The sequence below is a fragment of the Cricetulus griseus genome, chromosome 4 (genome assembly GCF_003668045.3).
Source record: "Cricetulus griseus strain 17A/GY chromosome 4, alternate assembly CriGri-PICRH-1.0, whole genome shotgun sequence".
In the NCBI taxonomy this organism is placed as follows: Eukaryota; Metazoa; Chordata; class Mammalia; order Rodentia; family Cricetidae; genus Cricetulus; species Cricetulus griseus.
The window spans coordinates 107,159,061-107,180,134 of record NC_048597.1 but is presented as its reverse complement, the minus strand read 5'-3'; the positions used below and the strand labels follow the sequence as shown (position 1 = coordinate 107,180,134).

The following is a 21,074-nucleotide window of genomic DNA, read 5'->3' as shown; positions in this document are numbered from 1 at the left end:
GGAGGCTTCAGGCTTGAAGGGGCCGTGGAGAGGATCTGAGATTTTTGATGCCATGGGGGCAGAGTTAGGGTCCCTAAGGGGAGCCCAGACAGAAGATACTGGTGAAGGTGCAGCCTCAATTGCAGTGGCGACCCTGGGACTTAGGGTTTCATGGAGAGGAGCTGAGGCTTGGCAATGGTGAGGGGTGAAGCCTTAGCTCCAGGGGAGGCCCCAGAATATTGGAGATGCCAGCTGATGGAATGACTACTAGGGACAGTGACAAGTGTGGGATGGAGCTAACCTGAGTATGCAGGACCATCAGTGTATGCTGCGGTGGCAGAATCAGAGAGCTGGGACTGTCCAAGCCCTTTGGAGCCTGGTTCGTGATGGAGTCCCAGATGCCAGACGCTGAACTAGTTACACTGTTGGAGTTTGGATTTGCTTTGATCTGATACTAACTGTGCCCTGCTTCTTTCCTCTTGAAATAAGAAGTGTGTAACTTTATTTTGAATTTTATAGGAAGCCACAGTTAAGAGATTTTGAACTTTTAAAGTGCTGAGTTTTTTTTCTGAAGACTGGTACTTCTAATGCTATATTTATTGTATATTATATCATGAGATTCACACAAGATCTCCTCACTGTGGCCTCTGACATGGCTGTACAGATTCTAGTCCTTGATTGTGTGTGTGTTTATGGGTTTTTTTAATTTGGCTGCACATGTACCACTGGACAACATTTGGGAATTGTTTCTCTCCTGCCATTATGTGGATCCCTGGGATTGAACTCTAGAACCAACAGGCTTAGCAGCAATCACCTTTACCCACAGAGCCATTTTACTAGCCCCTCCCCATCTTGGTTGTCTTTATTAGCATCTTTGGCCTCATTCTAGGTAATCACAATTATTTCCAAAGGCTGTGAGAACACAGACAACAGCTGGGCATGCTGGGAAGGTCCATGGGGCCCTAATAAGACAAATAGATGAGGCTCTGAGAAGTTGGGGGAGTGAAAGTGAGGTCAGTTCCTTGACTAATGCTACGGAGAATCTGTTTCCTTCCAATTAAAGCATTTCCTCCTGAATGGAGGTGGGAGGCTCAGGAAAGACATAAGAAAGTCTCAGGACTCACTGGGCCTCCTGAGGTCACAGAAGCAGGGAGGCAGTTGTTAAGAAAGAGGAGACTCTTCAGGAGAACTGTCTGCAGATTGGGCAGGTAGCCCCAGGGATGCATCATCACCCAGGCTGGGTAGGATTTTTTGGTGTCGTAACTAGCCACTATTGAGTCACCCATGTTCCTGTCAGGAACACGAATAACCTCACTGGTTCACCAAGACGGACTTGTATGCATTAGCTTCCTTGGCTTGTGATTCCCCTCTCTATCAGAGTGTCAGTAAACACTCCCAGCTTGCTGATCATCTGGCCAAACAAAACAAGGATGATAGGAGAGATGGCTCATACTGCACAGATGAGAGTTCCAATCAACACCACAGATGGTTTGTCTTCACTCAGATAGGCTACTATAACTTGGGTGACCTGCAAACATAGCAGAGAGGCACAGAGGCTCGAAGCCAGGACCCCTAAGGCATTAGCAGGCTGAGTGTTTCATGGGGTGTGCTTCCTGTTTCATAGGTGGTGGCCTCTTGCTGTGTCCACACACAATGAAAAAGTCAAGGCAGCTCACTGGGGAGGCTTCTAGAAGGACACTGAGCACACTGATGAGGGCTCTCTCCATCCCCTTAATATAGTCACCTCCCAGAGACCTGGTCTCATCATATTGCAAGACAGGATTTCAGCAGAGGAATTTGGAAGGAAAGGTGCACAGTGGGAAGCCTGGAACAGAAGCCATGTGAAGACAGAGTGGTCATGGCCATGCAGATCCCGGAGGGCTAGCTGGGTTCAAGAGCAGTTCTGGCTGAGCAGTGGTGACTCACACCTCTAGTACCAGCATTGAGGAGGCAGAAGCAGGCGGATCTCTGAGTTCGAGGCCAGTGTGGTGTACAAAGCTACACAGAGAAAGCCTGTCTCGAAAAACCAAAAGGAGAGGAGGAGGAGGAGGAGGAGGAGGAGGAGGAGGAGGAGGAGGAGGAAGAAGAAGAAGAAGAAGAAGAAGAAGAAGAAGAAGAAGAAGAAGAAGAAGAAGAAGAAGAAGAAGAAGAAAGAGTTGAGCAGTTAAAAGATTCCAAAAAAAATACTTCGGACCATACATAGAACGTGGCTTATATATTTTTAAATGAGTTCCTCTTTATAGGAACCACATAAGAATTTCCCATAAGACTTACCTAATTATCCCTTGCAACAGTAAATTAGTTTGAATTAATTGTAATCTTTACAGTAAGTCATCCATAAAGGTGAACAGAATCTTTAGCTTTAACTTTGGTCTGATCTCTCTCTCTCTCTCTCCCACCCTCCCTCCCTCCCTCCCTCCCTCCCCCCCCTATGTATCTCTCTCTCTCATTCTCTCCCTCCCTCTCTCTCTCTCTCTCACCCATGTGATTCTGGGAACTGAATCCAGGGCCTTGTACATACAAGGTTGACATGTGCACTACCACTGAGATATGACCCAGATGATTTCATTTTTTAAAAATATTTTTACATATCTGCAAGTCTTGCATGTATGTATGCATTGCATTGCATTACATGTGTGCAGTTCCTGAAGAGCCAGATGAGAGTGTTGGGCCCCTTGGAACTGAAGTTACAAATGGTTGTTAGCCAACATACAGGTGTAAGCAACCAAACCTGGGTCCTCTGGAATAGTAGCCAGTGCTTTTATTGACTGAACCACCTCTCCAGCCCTTGCTTTACACTTTTAAAAAGGCAAATTATGGGCCAAGGAGCTAGCTTGGCAATAGAGGTGCTCACCACCATGCCTGACACCTGAGTTTAATTTCTGGGACTCACATGGTAGAAAGACTCTCTGACCTCCACATGTGTGCTATAGACACATGACCACCCCCACAGCACATAACATAAACAATAAAGTGTAATAAAAGGGCAAACTTACTTCAGTTTCTTAAAGAAAAAAAAGCCTAGATCTATAGAAGAGGAACATAAACTAGTTTTTTAAAAATGTATTATAAGTCAATAGAGAGGCTGGAGAGATGACTCCACAGTTAGAGTTTGTACTGCTCTTACAGAGAACCTGAATTCCATTCTGAGCACCCACACTGGGCACCTGACAACCACTTCGGAATCCAAGTCTAGGGGAATCCATTGCCCTCTGCTGGCCCCAGTAGGAACTGCACTCACACGCAAGCACACACACACACACACACACACACACACACACACACACACACACACACACACGAAAACAAAATCAGTAGGAAAAAGCAGCCACCAAATAGACATTCACAGCACATTCACAGCACATAGACTCACCTCAGGACCTACAATCACCATGTAAACACTGGGCTCTTCTTGATGCCATTCTTGGAAAGAAAAAGAAAGAAAAAAAAAAAAAAAAGACTTTGAATGGACCTAACATGGCTTCGAGTCACTGCTGGGAAAAAATTCAGCTTGACTACAAACTGCTCCACATTATGTTTTGTGGTCTTAGGTCACTGAGTTTTCATCCATATTAACCAGGACTGATTCCCCTTATTTAGAAGGCCTACGTGTGGTATTGTGTGCTTTTACTTGATGATTTTTTCTTTTGGGGCCGGAGCAATGGCTCAGTGCTTAAAAGCACTTGCTACTCTTGCAGAGGACCAGAGTTTTGTTCCCAGCACCCGCATGGCCTCTCACAACTGCCTGTAACTCCAGTGCTGGGGTGGGCGAGTCCCAGTGTCTTCTTGTATCCACAGGCACAGCACACACATCATACACAGACGCATGCAAATAAGGGGATCTTTATAAAATAAAGAAGTGGTAGGATTTAAAAAAAAATCTTTTAGTCTTATAACTATTTCCAATTTCTCTGCCATCCTTCATACCTGAAGCTGCAAGTCTACACAGAGATAGTTATCCAATAAATTACCCTTCTGGCTGTCTCCAAAGTGATAATCTAGAAATAGTTCTGCTTATGCGTCAAGAGCAACAAAAAAGAAAGAAAAGGAAAAGAAATGGTCCCACCAGACAAGATGGCTCACACTGTAATCCCAGCACTTGGGAATCTAAAGCAGGAGGACTGGGCATCCATGGCCAGCTGGGGCCATCCAGTAAGAACACAAGACCAAGCCAGCCACTACTCTATTCACAAATCCACATGACAAGGAAGGGAGACACTGAACCACATACCTGAAAATGCATCTACCAAGTACAGAGGATCCTTCACTGGCCTGAGTCCACATATTATAAGGAACACATACAGGTTGTCTGCATTTTGGTCAATCTCTGCAACATAAGAGTGGGGGACACTTCAGTGGGGGGGGGAAGGGGGATACAGCTAAGTTATTCGGCAGCAGTGACACTGCTGTGGCATGCAGACAGGAGGTCCCCCACATTGGCCTTCCTTCCCTTGGCGTGTCCTCTAACTGCCTTGCCACACATTAGCTTCTCCAAGCATAGGTAAACCTGAGTTTCACTCTGCCTGTGAAATGAAAGGTCTCTGCCATAGAGGAGGAGGGATGGGGCCTGGGAGAACTGATCCAGTCACTAGTGATAAGAGACAGCGGTCCCAGGAAGGACTTGGGCATAATTCCAGTTGATAAAAGTGTGATTTTCTTGATACCAGCTAGAAAAGTGGCTTGCGGGTAAGCATACTCAAAAATTCACAGATGCATGGTAGGTACGAGCATATGTCCCTGGGAACAGGAAACACACACATACATCTTGCCGTCCTGTTGTTTTTTTCTGTATGTGCCAGTTGGATTTGTCAGCTATACCTCAGAAAACTGTAACAGTTCTAAAAGTAGATGTATATGTTTGTAGAGTGTTTTTTTTCCCCTCTGTCTCTCATTTGTTTCTATTTTGTTTCTCGTGTGTAGCATATAAGATACTGTCTCCTATAATAGCCCACACTGGCCTCAAGCTTGTTATGTAGCTGAAGAGGGCCTTGAACTTTTGATCCTCCCAACTCAACCTCTGAAGCCTAGGACTACAGCCATACACCGTCATACCTAGTTTATGCTGGGACCAAACCCAGGCCATCCCGCATGTTAGACAAGCACTCTACCAATGGAGCTAGCCACACAGCTTTGAAAAAGACAGAGAGGAAAGGGGGCTGGAGAGATGACTCAGCAGTTAAGAGCACTGGCTGCTCTTGCAAAGGACCTGGGTTCAATTCCCAGCAACCACCCGGTGGCTCACAGCCATCTGTAACTCCAGTTCAAGGGGTTGTGGTACTCTGATGCCCCCTCTGGCCTCCAATGGATACTGCATAATAAGTATAGCACATAGACATACACACATGCAAAACACCCCCTACACACTAATAACAACAATAATTAATAATAATTATTACTGTTAATAATAATAATATAGAGAAGGCCTATGAGTGCCAAATTGTGATGTAGGACCAGCAGTGGGCACCAGTTTTGGTGACTCTTCTCATGACAAGTGAAGCCTACTTCCTTACCCCTGGCTTCTAGATCCAGTGGGAATCTTCCCGGCCAACAAAAATGCAGGAACATGTCCATATGAGACTTCTGAGCCTTGCTTGTGAGAGGTCTTATCACTCCCTAGTCATCTAGCCACACAACTTTCATGGAAAAAAAAATAAGGCTTGATAACGAGACTCATCTTGGCAGACAGAGGTCCCAGACCTGAGGTGACACTGGGCTTCAGACACATGTGAGCAAGGAGGCACCAATGAACCCGGGACAGACAGAGGCTGCCCAGCTGAGTCACACAACCACAACAGTTCACACCTACAAAAATCATGAGAAATGGCCATAGTTGTTTAAGACCAGGAGATGTTGAGGTATTTAATGGCAACTGGTAGATAACTGATTTAATAGCAACTATTAATAGACTAAAACATCAGTTTTTATAACCTGTGTAATTGGCCATAAAACCATGCATGTGCGAGGCCATCTCTCCAAGGATGGGCAATTGTCCATTTTTTTTTCATGCAAACCATTTTCTGAGCTTACCTAAGTCTTGAGAATTAAAGTGGTTTATGTGTCATACATGTAATTGAGTGCATGAGGGACAAGTCAGAAAAGACAATAGAATAATGAGAATGACTAGACAGAATCACATGAACCAGAGACTCTGAGAGCCCTGTCTTAGAAAAGCTTTAAAAGCAATCAGGGGGACTGGGGATGGGGATCGGTGGCAGTATGCTTGCCTCCAACACCTGAACATCTTTTGATAACAGTACCAACCCCACACATACTCCACACTTGCCTGTACATGCAAGCGCGCGCACACACACACACACACACACACACACACACACACACACACACACACACTCTAAGCCAGGTGAAGTGACACATGCTTTCAATTCTAATAATCAGTAACCTAAGTCAGAAGAATAACATCAAGTTTGAGGTCAGCCTAGGCTACACAGACCAGCATGGGCTATAGAACAAAATCCTGTCTCAAAAGAAAAGAGAATGAACAACAAAAGAAAGAAGGAAAATTCAGGGTGGATATGATCAAGAGATATACTGGGGCAGGAGGGATGACATGGTGGTTAAGAGTGCTTACTGCTCTTGCAGATGACCCAAGTTTAGTTTAGCACTCATGAGGCCACTAGCAAGGGTCTGCAGATCCAGATCCAGAAGATCCAATGCCCCCTGCTGGTCTCCTCAAGCATTGCACCCATGTGCACAAGCCCACAAACATGCACATTAAAAATAAAATAAAATCTTTTAAAAAATAATGAAACTTGGGGCTGGAGAGATGGCTCAGAGGTTAAGAGCACCGACTGCTCTTCCAGAGGTCCTGAGTTCAATTCCCAGCAACCACATGGTGGCTCACAACCATCGTTATGAGATCTGGTGCCCTCTTCTGGTGTGCAGATATACATGGAAGCAGAATGTTGTATACATAATAAATAAATAAAATCTTTTTTTTTTTTTTGGTTTTTTAGACACAGGGATTCTCTGTGTAGCTTTGGAGCCTATCCTGGCACTCGCTCTGGAGACCAGGCTGGCCTCAAACTCACAGAGATCTGCCTGCCTCTGCCTCCCAAGTGCTGGGATTAAAGGCGTGTGCCACCAATGCTAAAAAAAAAAAGAAAGAAAGAAAGAAACTTAGCCCGGGAGTGGTGGCTCATGCCTTTAATTCCCCACTCAGGAGGCAGAGGCAGGTGAAGCTCTGTGAGTTCATGGCCAGCCTGATCTACAGAGTGAGTTCCAGGACAGCCATGGGTATATAGTGAGACCCTGAAAAACCAAAATAAATAATAAAACATCTATGAACAAAAATGTCATAATGTATAATGTCATATACATACATTTTAAGCATAATTAGTATATTGTTTTAAAAAGTTACTACAGTCTCTGAATTGAATTTGACAATATCACTAAGCTATATTGAGAGTTTTATATTTTCCCCCAATTCTGTGAATTTCCTAGCAGATAAACCTTAGTGAATGAATATTTGACTGAAGTCTGAGCCAGAAGCTACAGACAGAATGTGGACTCAAGGTCGAAGAATTGGAATTCAGGCACCAGAATCCAAGGTCAGGAATCAAATGATTGTCTTTAATAAATGATAAGCTATTCTCCTTAATAAAATCTAAGGGGAGGAAGGGTCAGAATGAGAAAGCAACCCAAGCCTTCATTCCCAGGGAAGAGCCACTAATGTGTGCCTGAGCCTCAGACTGAAGGTCTGCTTGGAGATGGAGATCAAAAGTACCTTCAAAAAATATGCTTATTAATTTCAAAGGAAATACAATTCTGTACATAGGCAGAAACAGGGAGGAGGCTCCTTAGCTAAAGCAGATCTCAGTCCATCCAACACACAGGGCCTGTGTATTCACACACATAACCTACATACACCTCACTGCCACATAGGTGCATGAACAGTGTGTGTACATACACAGGAGTTCATATATTCAGAAATTACAATCAGCACTAGGACAGCCATCCAGCTGCAGAGTGAGACACAACTCCAACCTGCTCGTGCCCTCGATGCAGGGAGATGCGTTCAGATTTGTGGGAGGAAGAAGAGGGTAAGGCAGGCAGTGGGAGAGCCATAAGGTCTGCCAAGATGGGAGAGTGGTCTCATTGAATTGGGAGAAAAAATATAAATATGTAAGCCAAATTCTGCAACAGGATGATGTCTGGGGAGCTCACACAATTTCCTGGGGGAAACCTGGCACCTGGTAAGATGAATCTTCTGTGTCCCTGTGTGACTCAGGTGCTGAGGACACTCATCCTTTCCTGTTCACATGGGTCACCTGCTCAGAACAACTGCTTGAACACCTCTTGAACACCAGTTGGGAGGTGCTGTAGAAATCTAACCTTGTACCTTCTGAGACCCAGATGGCTTGGAAAGACATCCCTGGGAAGAGGCTGGTCCATGGACCTCATCTCTGATTTCCACATATCTTCCTGTAAGTTATAGGAAGATATGCACCGTATTGCAACTGAAAACCCACAATGCCTGTGTGTCACAAGCAGTGCTTACACACAATGAGAAACTGTACTGCAGGGGCTGGAGAGACCCCAGTGGTTAAGGGATCTGGCTGCTCCTTCAGAGGACATGGGATCAGTTCTCACTACCCATATAGCAGCTTACAACCACCTGAAACTCCAGTTCCAGGGGATCTGATGCTCTAGTCTGGCCTTTGTGGGCACCAGGCATACACATAGTACCATATTCACACAAAGAAAAATGCATACACATAAATAAAAATCAATTTTAAAAAACTTAAAAGTACACACACACACTTCAGACTTCAGGTGGATGATTATAGAATTCCTCACCCTTGAAACAGGGTTCCTACAAGGTCACAGATAATCTTGCTGGACCCTGCTTGGTCATCTGTTGGGAGCGCCTGTTTTGCCTTGAGCAGGCATCTATGGGAGGCAGGAACTTCAGGGAGGAAATGTGAGCTGCACCATGCAATTCTTCCTGCCCTTTTTCTCCTTTGGGAAAGAATCTGCCCTCTCACTGTGTACACCAATAAACACAGTCCCATCTATTGAAAGGCTAAATTCCTGTCTCCTCCTCTCTCCTGTCTCTTTAAGCTGTCTCGGAAATCTAACAGATGGGACTACAGAACAATTAATAGAGGGTTTCTCTAGCTTGGAGGAAGCCCTGCATCTACTTGCCAGCAGGGTATAAACCAGGTATGATGATGCATGCCCACAATGCTAGCACTCAGGTGGAGGCAGCAGGATTAGAAGTTCAAGGTCATCCTCAGCTATATAGCAGATATAAGGCCATCCTGGGCTACATGAAACACTGTCTCAAAAACACATTATTTAAGTGAAAATAAATAAAATAAAAATGTGTACTTCAGACTGACTACGGGCAAGGTACCTTGATGTTTTCTATTCAGTAAAGTGCTCACCCCCAACTCTCTAAATTGATTTTGAGCCTCCTGTCCCAGAAGACCCTGAAGGGAGATGGAGTTAATCCTATATCCGTTGCGCCTCTCGAATCTTTTTGCTGGGCTGGAGATTAAATGTAATGAGAATTCAGGAAACTAAATTAGAGAATGACAGACGAGGGCATTCCATGCCTGGTCTTCTTCTGGAAATAAAAAAAAAAAGGTGGGGGAGAGGAGGAAGAAAGAAAATTCAGAGAAGAAAATGGCATGTCCTACCCATAGAGAGAAAGCTCATAGACAGATGAACATTCAAAACAGCCAACCACAGAACCAAGGGCTAGAGTCCAGCACACTTGGAATTGGATTCTGTCTAGTGCAGAGGCTCTCAGATTGTGGGTTGAGACCCCCTTGGCAAGTCTCTGTCTCCAAAAGTATTTACATTGCAATTCATAGCAGTATCAAAACTGCAGGTTGCAGTGGCGGGGGGGGGGGGGGGTCACCACAGCATTAGGAAGGTTGGAAGTCACTGGTCTAGTGAGTGAGCTGACAATCACCCTCCAGCCCTTGGTGGCTTTAAGGGAAAGTGTTGTGTTTGCTCTTAGTATTTAAAGGGAGATGGGCCTGTCAAGGCTTGGATAAAGCAGGTATCACCTAAAACTCAAGTGACTTTTGCTCACTGTTTCAGTCAGAGACAGTGTCTACAGCCTGCTCCTGTCCTCACACACTGGGTTAAGCTGAGAGCAGGTGTGAACCAGCCTGGGCATGTACACTGGTGAGCATGTATTTAACATAGCTCAGTGGCCAGCAGAATGGTATTTTTAGCTTTAAAACAAAATATGCTTTTTTGGGGGGAGGGGCAGTCTAGCATCCACTTCCAATGACAGACGAAACACAGTGCTGTCTGATCACACATGAGAATAGCTGGGAGAGCTAAACACCAGTTGCTGTGACTTCCTGTCCTCGGTGTCAACACTTCTTCCATCATTTTGTTGTGTTTCTTCCAGGATAGTCTGACCTAGCCCTAGCTGACCTGGAACTAGCTATACAGCCCAGGCTAGACTTGAATTTTTGATGAACCTCCTGCCCTTGCTTTCTGGAGTGCTAAAATCATGGGTGTGGGCCATGATACCCTGCCTTGGCACCTCTCCTATCCCTCAACTGTGTTTGTGAGAAGGAAAGCCCTGGAGAATTTCAGCCAAGGGCAGTGTGCTGAATGGAGTCTAGATTTTAGAAAAAGTATCTGATTCGAATGGAGATCTAGCACCTTCACCCCATAGGAAAACCAAATGGGTTTTCTTAGGAATAGATGGGGAGTAGGTTTTAGGATGTTAAGGTCTCCATCACTTAGAAAAACAAATAGGCTTGAGAGAATGGGGAGAGGGTGGGAGGAAAGTCAGGCACGGTGGCACACATCTGTCATCCCAGCACTTGGGAAGAATCATGAGTTCAGGACTAACCTCTATTGTATATCAAATTCAAGGCCACATTGGGCTACCTGTGACCTTGTCTAGAAGAAAAGGAAGAGGAATAGGGAGTGGCCGGAGGAAGACAGACAGTGAGAAACACATGTAGGGGTTTGTGAGGGTTATGTTGGGAGAGGGAAGAGACAGATAAATAAGCAAGACAAATGAAATAAATAAAATGGATGGTGGTTAGTTTAATTGTCAGCTTGACACACTCCAGAATATTATCTTGGGAAGGGTCTCAGTGGGGGATTATAGAGGCTGGCCTGTAGGTATATCCATGTGGCATTGTGTTGTGGTGAGAAGGCCCAGTCCACTGTGGGCAGAACCATTCCCTGAGTTTGGCTCCTGGGCTATATAAAGAGGAGAAAGTAAACTGAATGTAAGCACACATGCATTCTCCACTCTCCTCTTGATGGCGAACTTGATAGCACCAGTTGCTTCAAGTTCTTGCCAGGATGTCCCCTCAAAGACAGGCTGTACTCTGGAACTGTACAAGCTGAAATGAGCCCTTTCTCTCCTTAGCTGCTGTTTTTGTTTGTTTTTGTTTTCTTGGTGTTTTATCACAGCAACAGGAAATGAAGGTCAGACAGTGGAAAACAGAAATCTAGAGAGAGTACCCTCATGGATCTAAGTCTTCCTCTTTCTGTGGATCTGGATTTGATGGCTTGTGAGACCTTTTGCTTTAGATGTGTGGATTCTTGGCATCTACAAGCAAAAATTCCAGAACACTGTGTTATAACAACACTGGACGTGTACCTGGAAAGGAATAGGGAACCTCACCAACCATGTGAGGAGCTTGGTATAGACACTCTTATCCTCATCAGAAGAGCTAGCTATAAGGAGCACACAGGAAGTCACTGCAATTCTGTGGACTGCCCTTTTGCCACCTAACTACTAGTGCTCAGTTGATCTGTTTGAATGTGGAATCTTGGTGGCATAGAACTGGCTTAATGTTTTGAACTGATGCAACATTGATTTGTGAGCTAGGCCTGGGAGATACATGACTGAGCAGTGCCAGAAACTCTGCAGCATACTGAATAAAGGGATGGTACTATAAAAGTGGTATGGGGGCTGAAGAGATGGTTCAGTGGTTAGGAGCACTGACTTCTTCCTGAAGACCCAGATTCAATTCCCAGCACACACACATGGTGACTCACAACCATCTGTAACTCCAGTTACAGAAGTCTGAAGCCCTCTTTCTTGAATTCTACATGCACTATGTACATGGTACACAGACATATGTTAAGATTCAGTCACATAAGATAAAAATAAATATTAAAAAAAAAATAGCATCAAATGGCCAGGTGGTGCATGCATTTAATCCCAGTACTCAGGGTGCAGAGGCAGGTGGATCTCTGTGAGTTCAAAGCTGCCCTGGTCTACAGAGTGAGTTCCAGGAATGTCAGGACTGTTACACAGAGAAACCCTGTCTTAGTAAACAAACAAAAAATAGCATCAGATATTTAAGGAGCAAGCTATAAGCTTTGGTAACTCACCAACTTAGTCATGTGAGGTCCCACTCTGCCTGCCCACCCTGCATACCCAAGTGACTATAAGAACTTAGAGGGCATTTGATCACTGAGAGCCCAGCCAAATCCTCTACATCTTCTATTCTCATCATCTGAGGCACAAAGATGCAGGTCACAATCTTAGGTCACACAAACTCCAGAAGCCCATTGAAACAGAGCAGGGAGATAATAGGCTACCCATCTCCCAAGATCAAAACTCAACAGAGACGATCAATGGTACAAACGGGACCTCACACCTAATTGTAAAACCAACAGAAGAATTCTAATAGCTCCTCTGCTTTACTGTGTTCCCCCTGCAATCAGCTACCCTGGCCACAGCTAAGGTGTCCCATGGATTCCCAACATACAGAATCTCTAAATGTTCACATAGAGATGGAACAGTAGCCAAGTCAGCCTATGGGGAAAATGTCTTTGGTGGGGTGTTTTAAATCTCTTGGCTGTTCTGTTGCTCACTCAACTGCAAGCCCAACCATCAGCCCTAGACTAAGGGGTTTAATGAAAAGCCATTCGGCTTCCGGGAATTATGGGTCTCAGTTACACCTCCATCGTGCCCTATATAATATATTGAAACTGAAATAACCTTAAGGCAGGCAATTTAAAGCCCCCTTCCCAGTCCTGAAGAATTGTACTCACATGCTGACATGAAGAAGCAATGGGGTCTCTGGGGTTCATTTGTAATGCCGAGAACAGCCACTCTGCTGTCATGGGGATTGATGAACGTGCTACGGAATTTCTTTTCTAATAAAATGCTTGGGATTTTTCTTTTCAATTGGAACTAAAGCTGACACTCAGTCTGAGTTGGAGATTTTGGGTGAGGCTTTTGGAGTGGAAATGGGCTTGGAGTGCCCTCCATCAGCTGTGGATGGGGAGCTGCTTGCAAATTTTGAGTCTTGAAGTTTGTAGCAAAGTCTATAGCTTCAACTTTCCCCTCCAGGACCCCAGAGTTTGGACCCTGTAATCATTACTAAATACAGATGGTTCAGTCAGTAAAGACCTGACTTGCAAATATGAGGACCTGCATTCCATCCCCAGAACCCATATTAAAAAATAAATAAATAAATGACAGGTATAGGAGGGTGTGCTTTTAATCCCAGTGCTGGGGAGGTGGAGACAGGAAGATTCCTATGACTTACTGGCCAGCCATCCTGCACTACTCGGTGAGCTCCAGGCCAATGAGAGATAACTGTCTCAAACAACAAGGTGGATGGCTCCTAAGGATGACACCTGAGGTTGCACTCTGGCCTTCACACATACCCAAGTGCATACATCGGAATGAACACACCCTCAAGCACCACTAAACCTGTTGTCGTCTCTGGGAAAACATGTTGGGTTAAAACATAAGTTTTTGTCTTCAAGTCTCATGTCAGTAGACAGAGCTTTACCTTTTCTAGTACTTATGACCCAGAGTAACTGGGGGGGGCAATTTAAGGAGTTTTGATTCTTAAAAAAATCATAGCCAGGCAGTGGTGGCACGTGTGTTTAATCCCAGCACTCCGGAGGTAGAGGCAGGTGGATCTCTATGAGTTCAAGGCCAGCTTGGTTTACAGATTGAGTTCCAGGACAGGCTCCAAAGCTACATAGAGAAACCCTGTCTTGAAAAACAAACAAACAAAAAACATATACTCCAGTTTATACAAAGACTGTATTGAAAACTTTGCACAACAAACTTCTGTTCAAGCATCATTACTGAGCTCATTTCACACCATTAGTGGGAGATGAAGTAGTTAAGTTTCTCTGAATTCCACCACAGGCTGGAAAAAGCCCCTCCCCCACACCACCATCAAGATGCAAGGAGCTCAGATTAAGTGTGAAGTCTTACACAGAAACCCACTACTAGGATTGCCTCCCAAGAAAACATCTAGGCAAATGCATGAGAATGGATGTCATACCATCCCATTACTGCAGATCCAAGCGTCATAGAAAGAGAAAAGCAGGGTCCAGCAAGATTGTTTGACAACAGGGGACTAATGGCAGATGGCAAGGGATGCTTCTGGCAAAGTCCCAGGAAGGGGAGCCTGCCTTACCTGATTGCTGGAGGAAGGTGTTCCAGTTAAAGTTGGCATTTGGTTTTGTTGCAATTCCTGGTGGAAGGAATAGGAAAAGAAAAAAAAAAAGAGCACTGCAATGGAGCGTCATGATCTCCTCAGCACAGATCTCCTCAGCACCTGTGGATGCCTGAGATTGCACTATCCCGCTGGACCACCATTCCACTCTGGGTGGTCCAGACCTTGAGCTCTTTAAAGAGACTTGGAAAGTCATCTAAAACATCAGCACCTTCACTATACCATGCTGTTTAGGTAAAAGTTCACCTTCACTCACAATTCCCAAAAATCAACATTGACTATACAGTACACAGTTGCACTCTCTGTCATGTCATTTCCTCAGATGTATTTTTTTTTTCAATGATTCTTCGAGACAGGGTTTCTTTGTGTAGACCAGGCTGGTCTTGAACTCTGCCTCCAGAGTGCTAGGACTAAAGGCATGCACCACTACCACCCAGCTCTCTTCCGATGGATTTAAGTTAAACTGTTTTAGTTTAAAAAGCAAAAAAAAACAGCAAACATTTCAGCCAACAGTGATGGCTCATGCCTGTAACCAACACCTGGGAGGCTGGAGGTAGAAGGATTGCATCACGTTCCAAGTACCAGTAGAAGCCTGGTATGCAGAAGAGGACCTGAAGAAAGGGCAGCAGAGAGAGGAAGGTTGAACTCGTATCATCCAACCACCTCTGACTTTGCTCAGAGGTCATCACTTGCCCAGAAAGTGCTGCTTAGGTACCTTTTGCAAAGGACCTGCAGCCTTAAGACTATACACACAGTCTACACAGACGGTGGTCAAACAAAGAGGTCAAACAGGCTTACTCTAGCACAGCGGTTCTCAATCTGTGGATCACAACCCCTTCAAGGGGGTCAAACACCTTCATGGATATTGCTTATCAGATGTTTACACTATGATTCTTAAGCAAAAGTGCTAGGTCGTTGTGGCACAAATGCCTTTAATCCCAGCACTGGGGAGGCAGAGGCAGGCCTGAGTTTGAGGCCAGCCTGGTCTAGAGAGCAAGTTCCAGAACAGGCTCCAAAAGAAAGCCTGTTTCAAAACCACCACCACCCCCAAAAAAAAAAATAGTAGCAAAATTATAGTTATGAGGTAGCAACGAAGATAATTGTATGGTTGGGGGTTACCACAACATGAGGAATTGTATTAAAGGGGCACAGAGTTAGGCTGAGAACCACTAGTCTAGCAGGATGGGGGCAGGAGTCCAGTTTCTTTGGGCAAGTCATAAACCAAGGCAAAGCCAGGAGAGCACCAAGCCCTGCTCACACTATCTCCTAAACACTTCACACGGTCTCAATGAAAACTCAATGAAGAGCTTGTTTGAAAAATAAGGTAGAGTCTCACATAACCCAGGCTGGCCTTGAACTTACTCAGTTTTGACCTTCTTTCTGAGTTCACCTGCCAAGTATTGGGGTCTCTAAGGCCCCATCATGAAGCCAAGAGGGGCCTGTGGAACCAACACATTAATGCTCCCTACCTTGGCCACTGCACCTGTGTCCACTGAACTTAAAAACCAGTCCCAAATCAGTCTTTGGACACATCTTTCCATCCTCCACCCTCTAGGGCAGTGTTTTTTATAAGGGTCAGTGTAGCTGGCTAAGACAGCCATCTGCCACCATCAGGGGATACTGGTGGGACCGGGTGGCTTGGTGCAGAAGAATCCATGATACCCAGATCAAGGCAACTCTTCATCTCACTTAGATGTTATGCAAGCTCCTGTAATTCCAGCTGAGGCTTGAGTAGGATGACCAGGAGTCAAGGCCAACCTGGGTCAGAGTGTCTCAAAAAAAAAAAACAAACAAAAACAAAAGACAAAAAACAAACCCCAACAACAACAAAACAAACACCAGGTGTGGTGTCGCTCGCCTTTAATCCCAGCCCTTGGGAAGCAGAGGCAGGTGGATCTCTGTGAGTTTGAGGTAGTCTGGTCTACAGATCCAGTTCCAGAATAGCCAGAGAAACCCTGTCTTCAGAAACAAACAAACAAAAACAATAACAAAAAAGAAAAGACAACCTGGGTGTTGGTATACAGAGAAACCCTGTCTCAAACAAAAACAAACAAACAAACAAAAAGACAAGCAACAAATAAAATATACTAGGATAGTGGGTTCTACTCCACTGGTGAAAAACAGGGTCATGTGTATTTCTCAATATAACTTTATAATTTTCCCCATCTATCTTTTATTCTAATGCTAGAAAACAACAGAAAGTTATCCTCTCTGTTAATTATTCTAAATCTCAGACACTACAGTATCTCATCAGCCAACATTCTCTCAGCATCTAGAATATACTGGGGACCAGTGAGATGGCTCAGTAGATGAAGGTGCTTGCCACCAAACCTGACTTGAGACCCACATGGTGTAAAGAGAAAACCAAGTCAGGTCATGGTGGTACTCAGGCAGAAGCAGAGGCAGGTGGATCTCTGAGTTTGAGGCCAGCCTGATCTACAGAGTGAGTTCCAGGATAGAAAGTGCTACACAGAGAAAACCCTGTCTTGAAAAACCAAAAAAAAAAAAAAAAAAAAAAAGAGGAGAACTGTGCCCTTAAAGTTGTCCTCTAACTTTCATGTGTGCAGTGGTGTGTACATGAACACAAATGAGTAAAGTAAATGCAATAAGTTGTATATGGTTGTATATGATATATATATATATATATGCTTACCTTGACTCTGGACAAAGATCTTTCCAGTAGCATGTGGCTTTTGAAAGGGAAACAAAATGGGGGAAAGTTAATTTGATGATCCAACCATTCTATGCTTTTTAGAAATCAAGATAATTAAATACCCTTTTGAGAACATCTCTAAGTCACCCACATCGGCTTCTAAGGGATAGAGTTACTTCCACTCCTAATGGATTTTGCATCTTTAAGAAGAACAAAGACGGAAATCCCACTTAATGCAGCCTCATGGGGGCCGACAGAAAGAGAGTTCTGGGGCCAAGGAGTGCACCTGCTGCTGAAGCAGAGAAGGATGGGTACTTTGTCCCTAACTGGAAAAGGGTTTTCCCCATCCCTCGGGACCAAGGAGGAAGAGGAGGAGGGAGGAAAAGAGAGAGGATGGGGAGAGGGAAGGAAAAGGGAAGAGGAAGAGGGGGTGGGGGAAAAGGAGGAGGAGGTGAGGGGAGACCCAAAGAGCACAAGTGGAGGCCAGTGAAAAGGACAGGTTGGCATGAAGACCTGGCAGTGCTCTCAGTGTCTCCAGAGTCCAGACAGAGCAGTGGTCCCCTCTCCTGCTCCTGCCCTCCTTTTCTCCCCCTCCCCTTCTTCTCTTCCCCTCCTCCTCTCCTTCAGTCCCATCCTTCCTCCTCTACCTCCTCCTTTGTGCCATGATGCCAACTGCTTATTCTTTGTGATATTCCCTGGAGAAAGGGCGCAAAGCCACTGGAGGGCAAAGAGTCCAGTTCTCCAGATCCTGGAGTCATGGGGCTAATAATCATTTAAATTACACATCTTAACACAGAGGTCAGAGCTAGAGAGGAACAGGAAATCCTCTATCCCATGGCAGAGGGAACTCAAAGATGCCAACGGTTATGGTCAAAATGTAGTTCTTCTGGAGGCGAACTGTGGGGACCAACACTGTAACTTTTTATCTTGTAACCTAAATATTCTGATGAAGGCTGGAAGAGACATCTGAAACCAGAGGTCACCATCCTGTCATGTGTACACACACACACACACACACACACACACACACACACACACACAGGCGCACACACACAGGCGCACACACACATATATGTGGAGGGGCACAGTGTCACCGCTAACAAAGCAAGGCCCTGACAATTGTTGGTTTGGGGAATATGCTGTGGTGGTACAGCCCAGCCAAGCAGACATTCAATGGGAAGATGGGGAGCCAGCCATGGGTCAAAGGAAGGACAACTTCCATTCCAGAACACGGAGGTTCCCTTCAGATTGAGTTTTGCCTCAGCATCACCTTTTTAGTCTAACCCTTTGAATCATTGGCCCACCTAAGCCTTCACTGTCCTACGAAAAACACTGTATGGCAGATCTGGGTGTCCCTGGGGAATACCTTGAAATCCCAAGACTTTAAAGAGGAAGTATTTTTAAAAATCACTTCTCAGCTAGGGAAGTAGTATTATATCTGTAGTTTCATCACTTTGGAGACTAAAAGCAGGAGGATTGCCTCGAGTTTGAGGCCAGCCTGGGCTACAGCAAGACCCTGTCTCAAAACAAAGCAAAACAAAATGAAAATCTCCTATTTAAAGAAGATAATAGAGACCTTTCACAAAACAAACTAAATAAGTGAATGAAGACAGAAAAGTTACCCTGTGGCACCCTAGCCCTCACCAGCACATAAATTTGAAAATATTACCAAGCTCAAAGGCTGCTAGGTAAACCCACAGCATGGGCTGTGGTCTTGGTGGGGGGCTCTCAAAAGCATGCTAGATAAACCTGAAGGGACCAGATCCCCACTCAGCCCCCTGCTTTGGCAGCCATGACAGGCTACAGAAAAGATATGTAGGCTTCTGACTCAGCACATGACACAAAGAAACTCCAGATCCCCTGGCCTCCTGGAGCCTAGGGCCAAAACTGAACACAAAGAAACTCCAGAACCCCTCTAGCCTCCTAGGTACTTGGTTCCTGGGAACTGTTTGGCCACAAAAGGAACTCCAGGGGATACCAAAACCTCCCCTGTAGTCTCCAGGATATAGTTCTGAAAACTATTGGTATCTATGAACAACAGGCCACCTGCAAGTAACAAAACAAAGCCATAAAAACCACAGAATGTTCCCTCTCAGCACTGACCAATGAGAATAATTGGTACACAGGTACTTCATGCCAAAACATGACTTTGAGAAATTCTCCTAATTGTTCTCAAATGTCAACCAATCAGAAACCAACCCGTACCTACTGATGTAATCCTGTAACTTTTGTCTTTAAAACCTAGCAGTAGGACAGGAGGTGGTGGTGCACGCCTTTAATCACAGCACTAGGGAGGCAGAGGCAGGCGGATCTCTGTGAGTTCCAGGACAGCCTCCAAAGCCACATAGAAACCCTTACTCGAAAAAACAAAACAAAACAAAAAAACTTAGCAGTAGACAGGGAACTTCACTCTTTCTGGAGGCTGCTCCATCAGCTAGCTAGATGGGGTCCCTGTCATGGTTGGATGAACAATAAACCTTGCTTTTGCAGTTCAATGGGTCTATCTCCCTGAGCTTTGGGGACCTTCACGATTTGGGCACAACAAACCCTCAGTGTGGGCTGTGGTCTTAGGGGACTTGGTGCTTCAGGGCAGTAACTTTCTCAGGACTGACTTTCCTGCCCATGTCCTGTATGCCTGACTTGTCTCCATAGACCTTGTGCTTTGCCCTGAGCCCAGCTTTTGCCAGGACTCCAAGCCCCTCATCTTCTGGCTCAGGACCTCTCTATATTGGATTCCATTTGTAGGACCATATTCCCATCCCAGGCTTTTTGTTTGTTTGTTAAGATGGGGCCTCCTGTCGCTGAGGCTGACCTCAAACAAGCTAGGTAGCTGATGGTGACTTTGGATCTCTGATTCTCCTTTTCTGAGTACTTGTATTGCAGAGGTGTTCCACCAAGGTTCTGTGGGGCAGGGGATGGAACTAGGGGTTGTGGGGCTGGGGATGGAACTCAGGGTTGTGTGCATGCTACCTACTGAATTACATCCCAGCCAAGTTATAAATGCCTTTCGAGTCTCAGCCCTGAATGTTTTCTTGGTGAAACCCTCCTTGCTTTACAGTGTTATTTTCTGTAATTACAGTGTTTTATACAGTGTATTTTCTGCTTGGTAAGAAATTTTATATGAAAAAAGAGTAGGAGAGGGTGAGTAACCTCCCTGAGAAGTGCCCATCTGTGTGTGATCAGCATTGATACAATGTATAAATGTTATGTGTATGGATAGTGATTTCCTCTAAGCAATTCATAACTATCAGGTGCATTCTTTTAAGAAAGCTAACAATCAGAGCCAGATGGTGGTGGTACACACTTTTAATCCCAGCACTCAGGAGGTAGAGGCAGGTGGATCTCTGTGAGTTCAAGGACAGCCTGGTCTACAAAGCCAGTTCCAGGACAGGCTCCAATGCTACATAGAGAAAACCCTGTCTGGAAAAACAATAATGAACAAACAAACAAAAGCTACGAGCAGGAGTCATTTTTGTAATTTCACACTGAGAGCTGAGCCTTAGATTCTGCATCTACGAGAACTTTTAATATGGTTTCCACCTGCAGAAAGTTCAATGTCAGAAGATCAGCCTTTTATTATATTAACCAAAGAAAGGGAGATATACTTGTAGCTGTGGTCTGGTCTTTCTTTTCCTTTGTCTTTTCCCTTATCTTGGGATGCTTGCAGTCCGGGACAAGTGCTACACCACTGAGCCATGCCTCCACCCCTCATCAAGTATTGTGACAGTGACAGCACCAAGCTAAGCCCCAGCCCCTCCTTGGTGGATTCTAGGCAGGTAGGGGGTACTCTACAGTTGATCCCATCCCCAACTTTGTCATCCCTTCCACACTCCCTTTTCAGTTTTATTCTATAAAATGGGTCTCTTACGGAGGCAGGATTACTTCAGAGCTTGTATCTAAAAGGATGCTGGCTTTTATATCAAATAAGTATAAGTAGTCAAATTAAGTAGTAAGTTCTCACAGGTATTAAAATGGAATCTCAACACTCTCTCCCTTCC

General features: G+C 44.9%; 1 protein-coding gene across 1 annotated transcript in view; it reads right to left on the bottom strand.

The window, feature by feature from the left end:
• The window catches only part of Glt1d1 (glycosyltransferase 1 domain containing 1), a 61,441-nt gene that overhangs the window by 20,847 nt on the left and 19,520 nt on the right, over positions 1-21,074 (bottom strand). Inside the window, exons 5-8 of the mRNA XM_027413857.2 lie at positions 17,077-17,113; positions 14,385-14,441; positions 4,211-4,306; positions 3,353-3,402 (exon numbers count right to left, since the gene is read on the bottom strand). Coding sequence (XP_027269658.1) covers positions 3,353-3,402; positions 4,211-4,306; positions 14,385-14,441; positions 17,077-17,113 — 240 coding nt within the window. The remainder of the gene's footprint in view (positions 1-3,352; positions 3,403-4,210; positions 4,307-14,384; positions 14,442-17,076; positions 17,114-21,074) is intronic.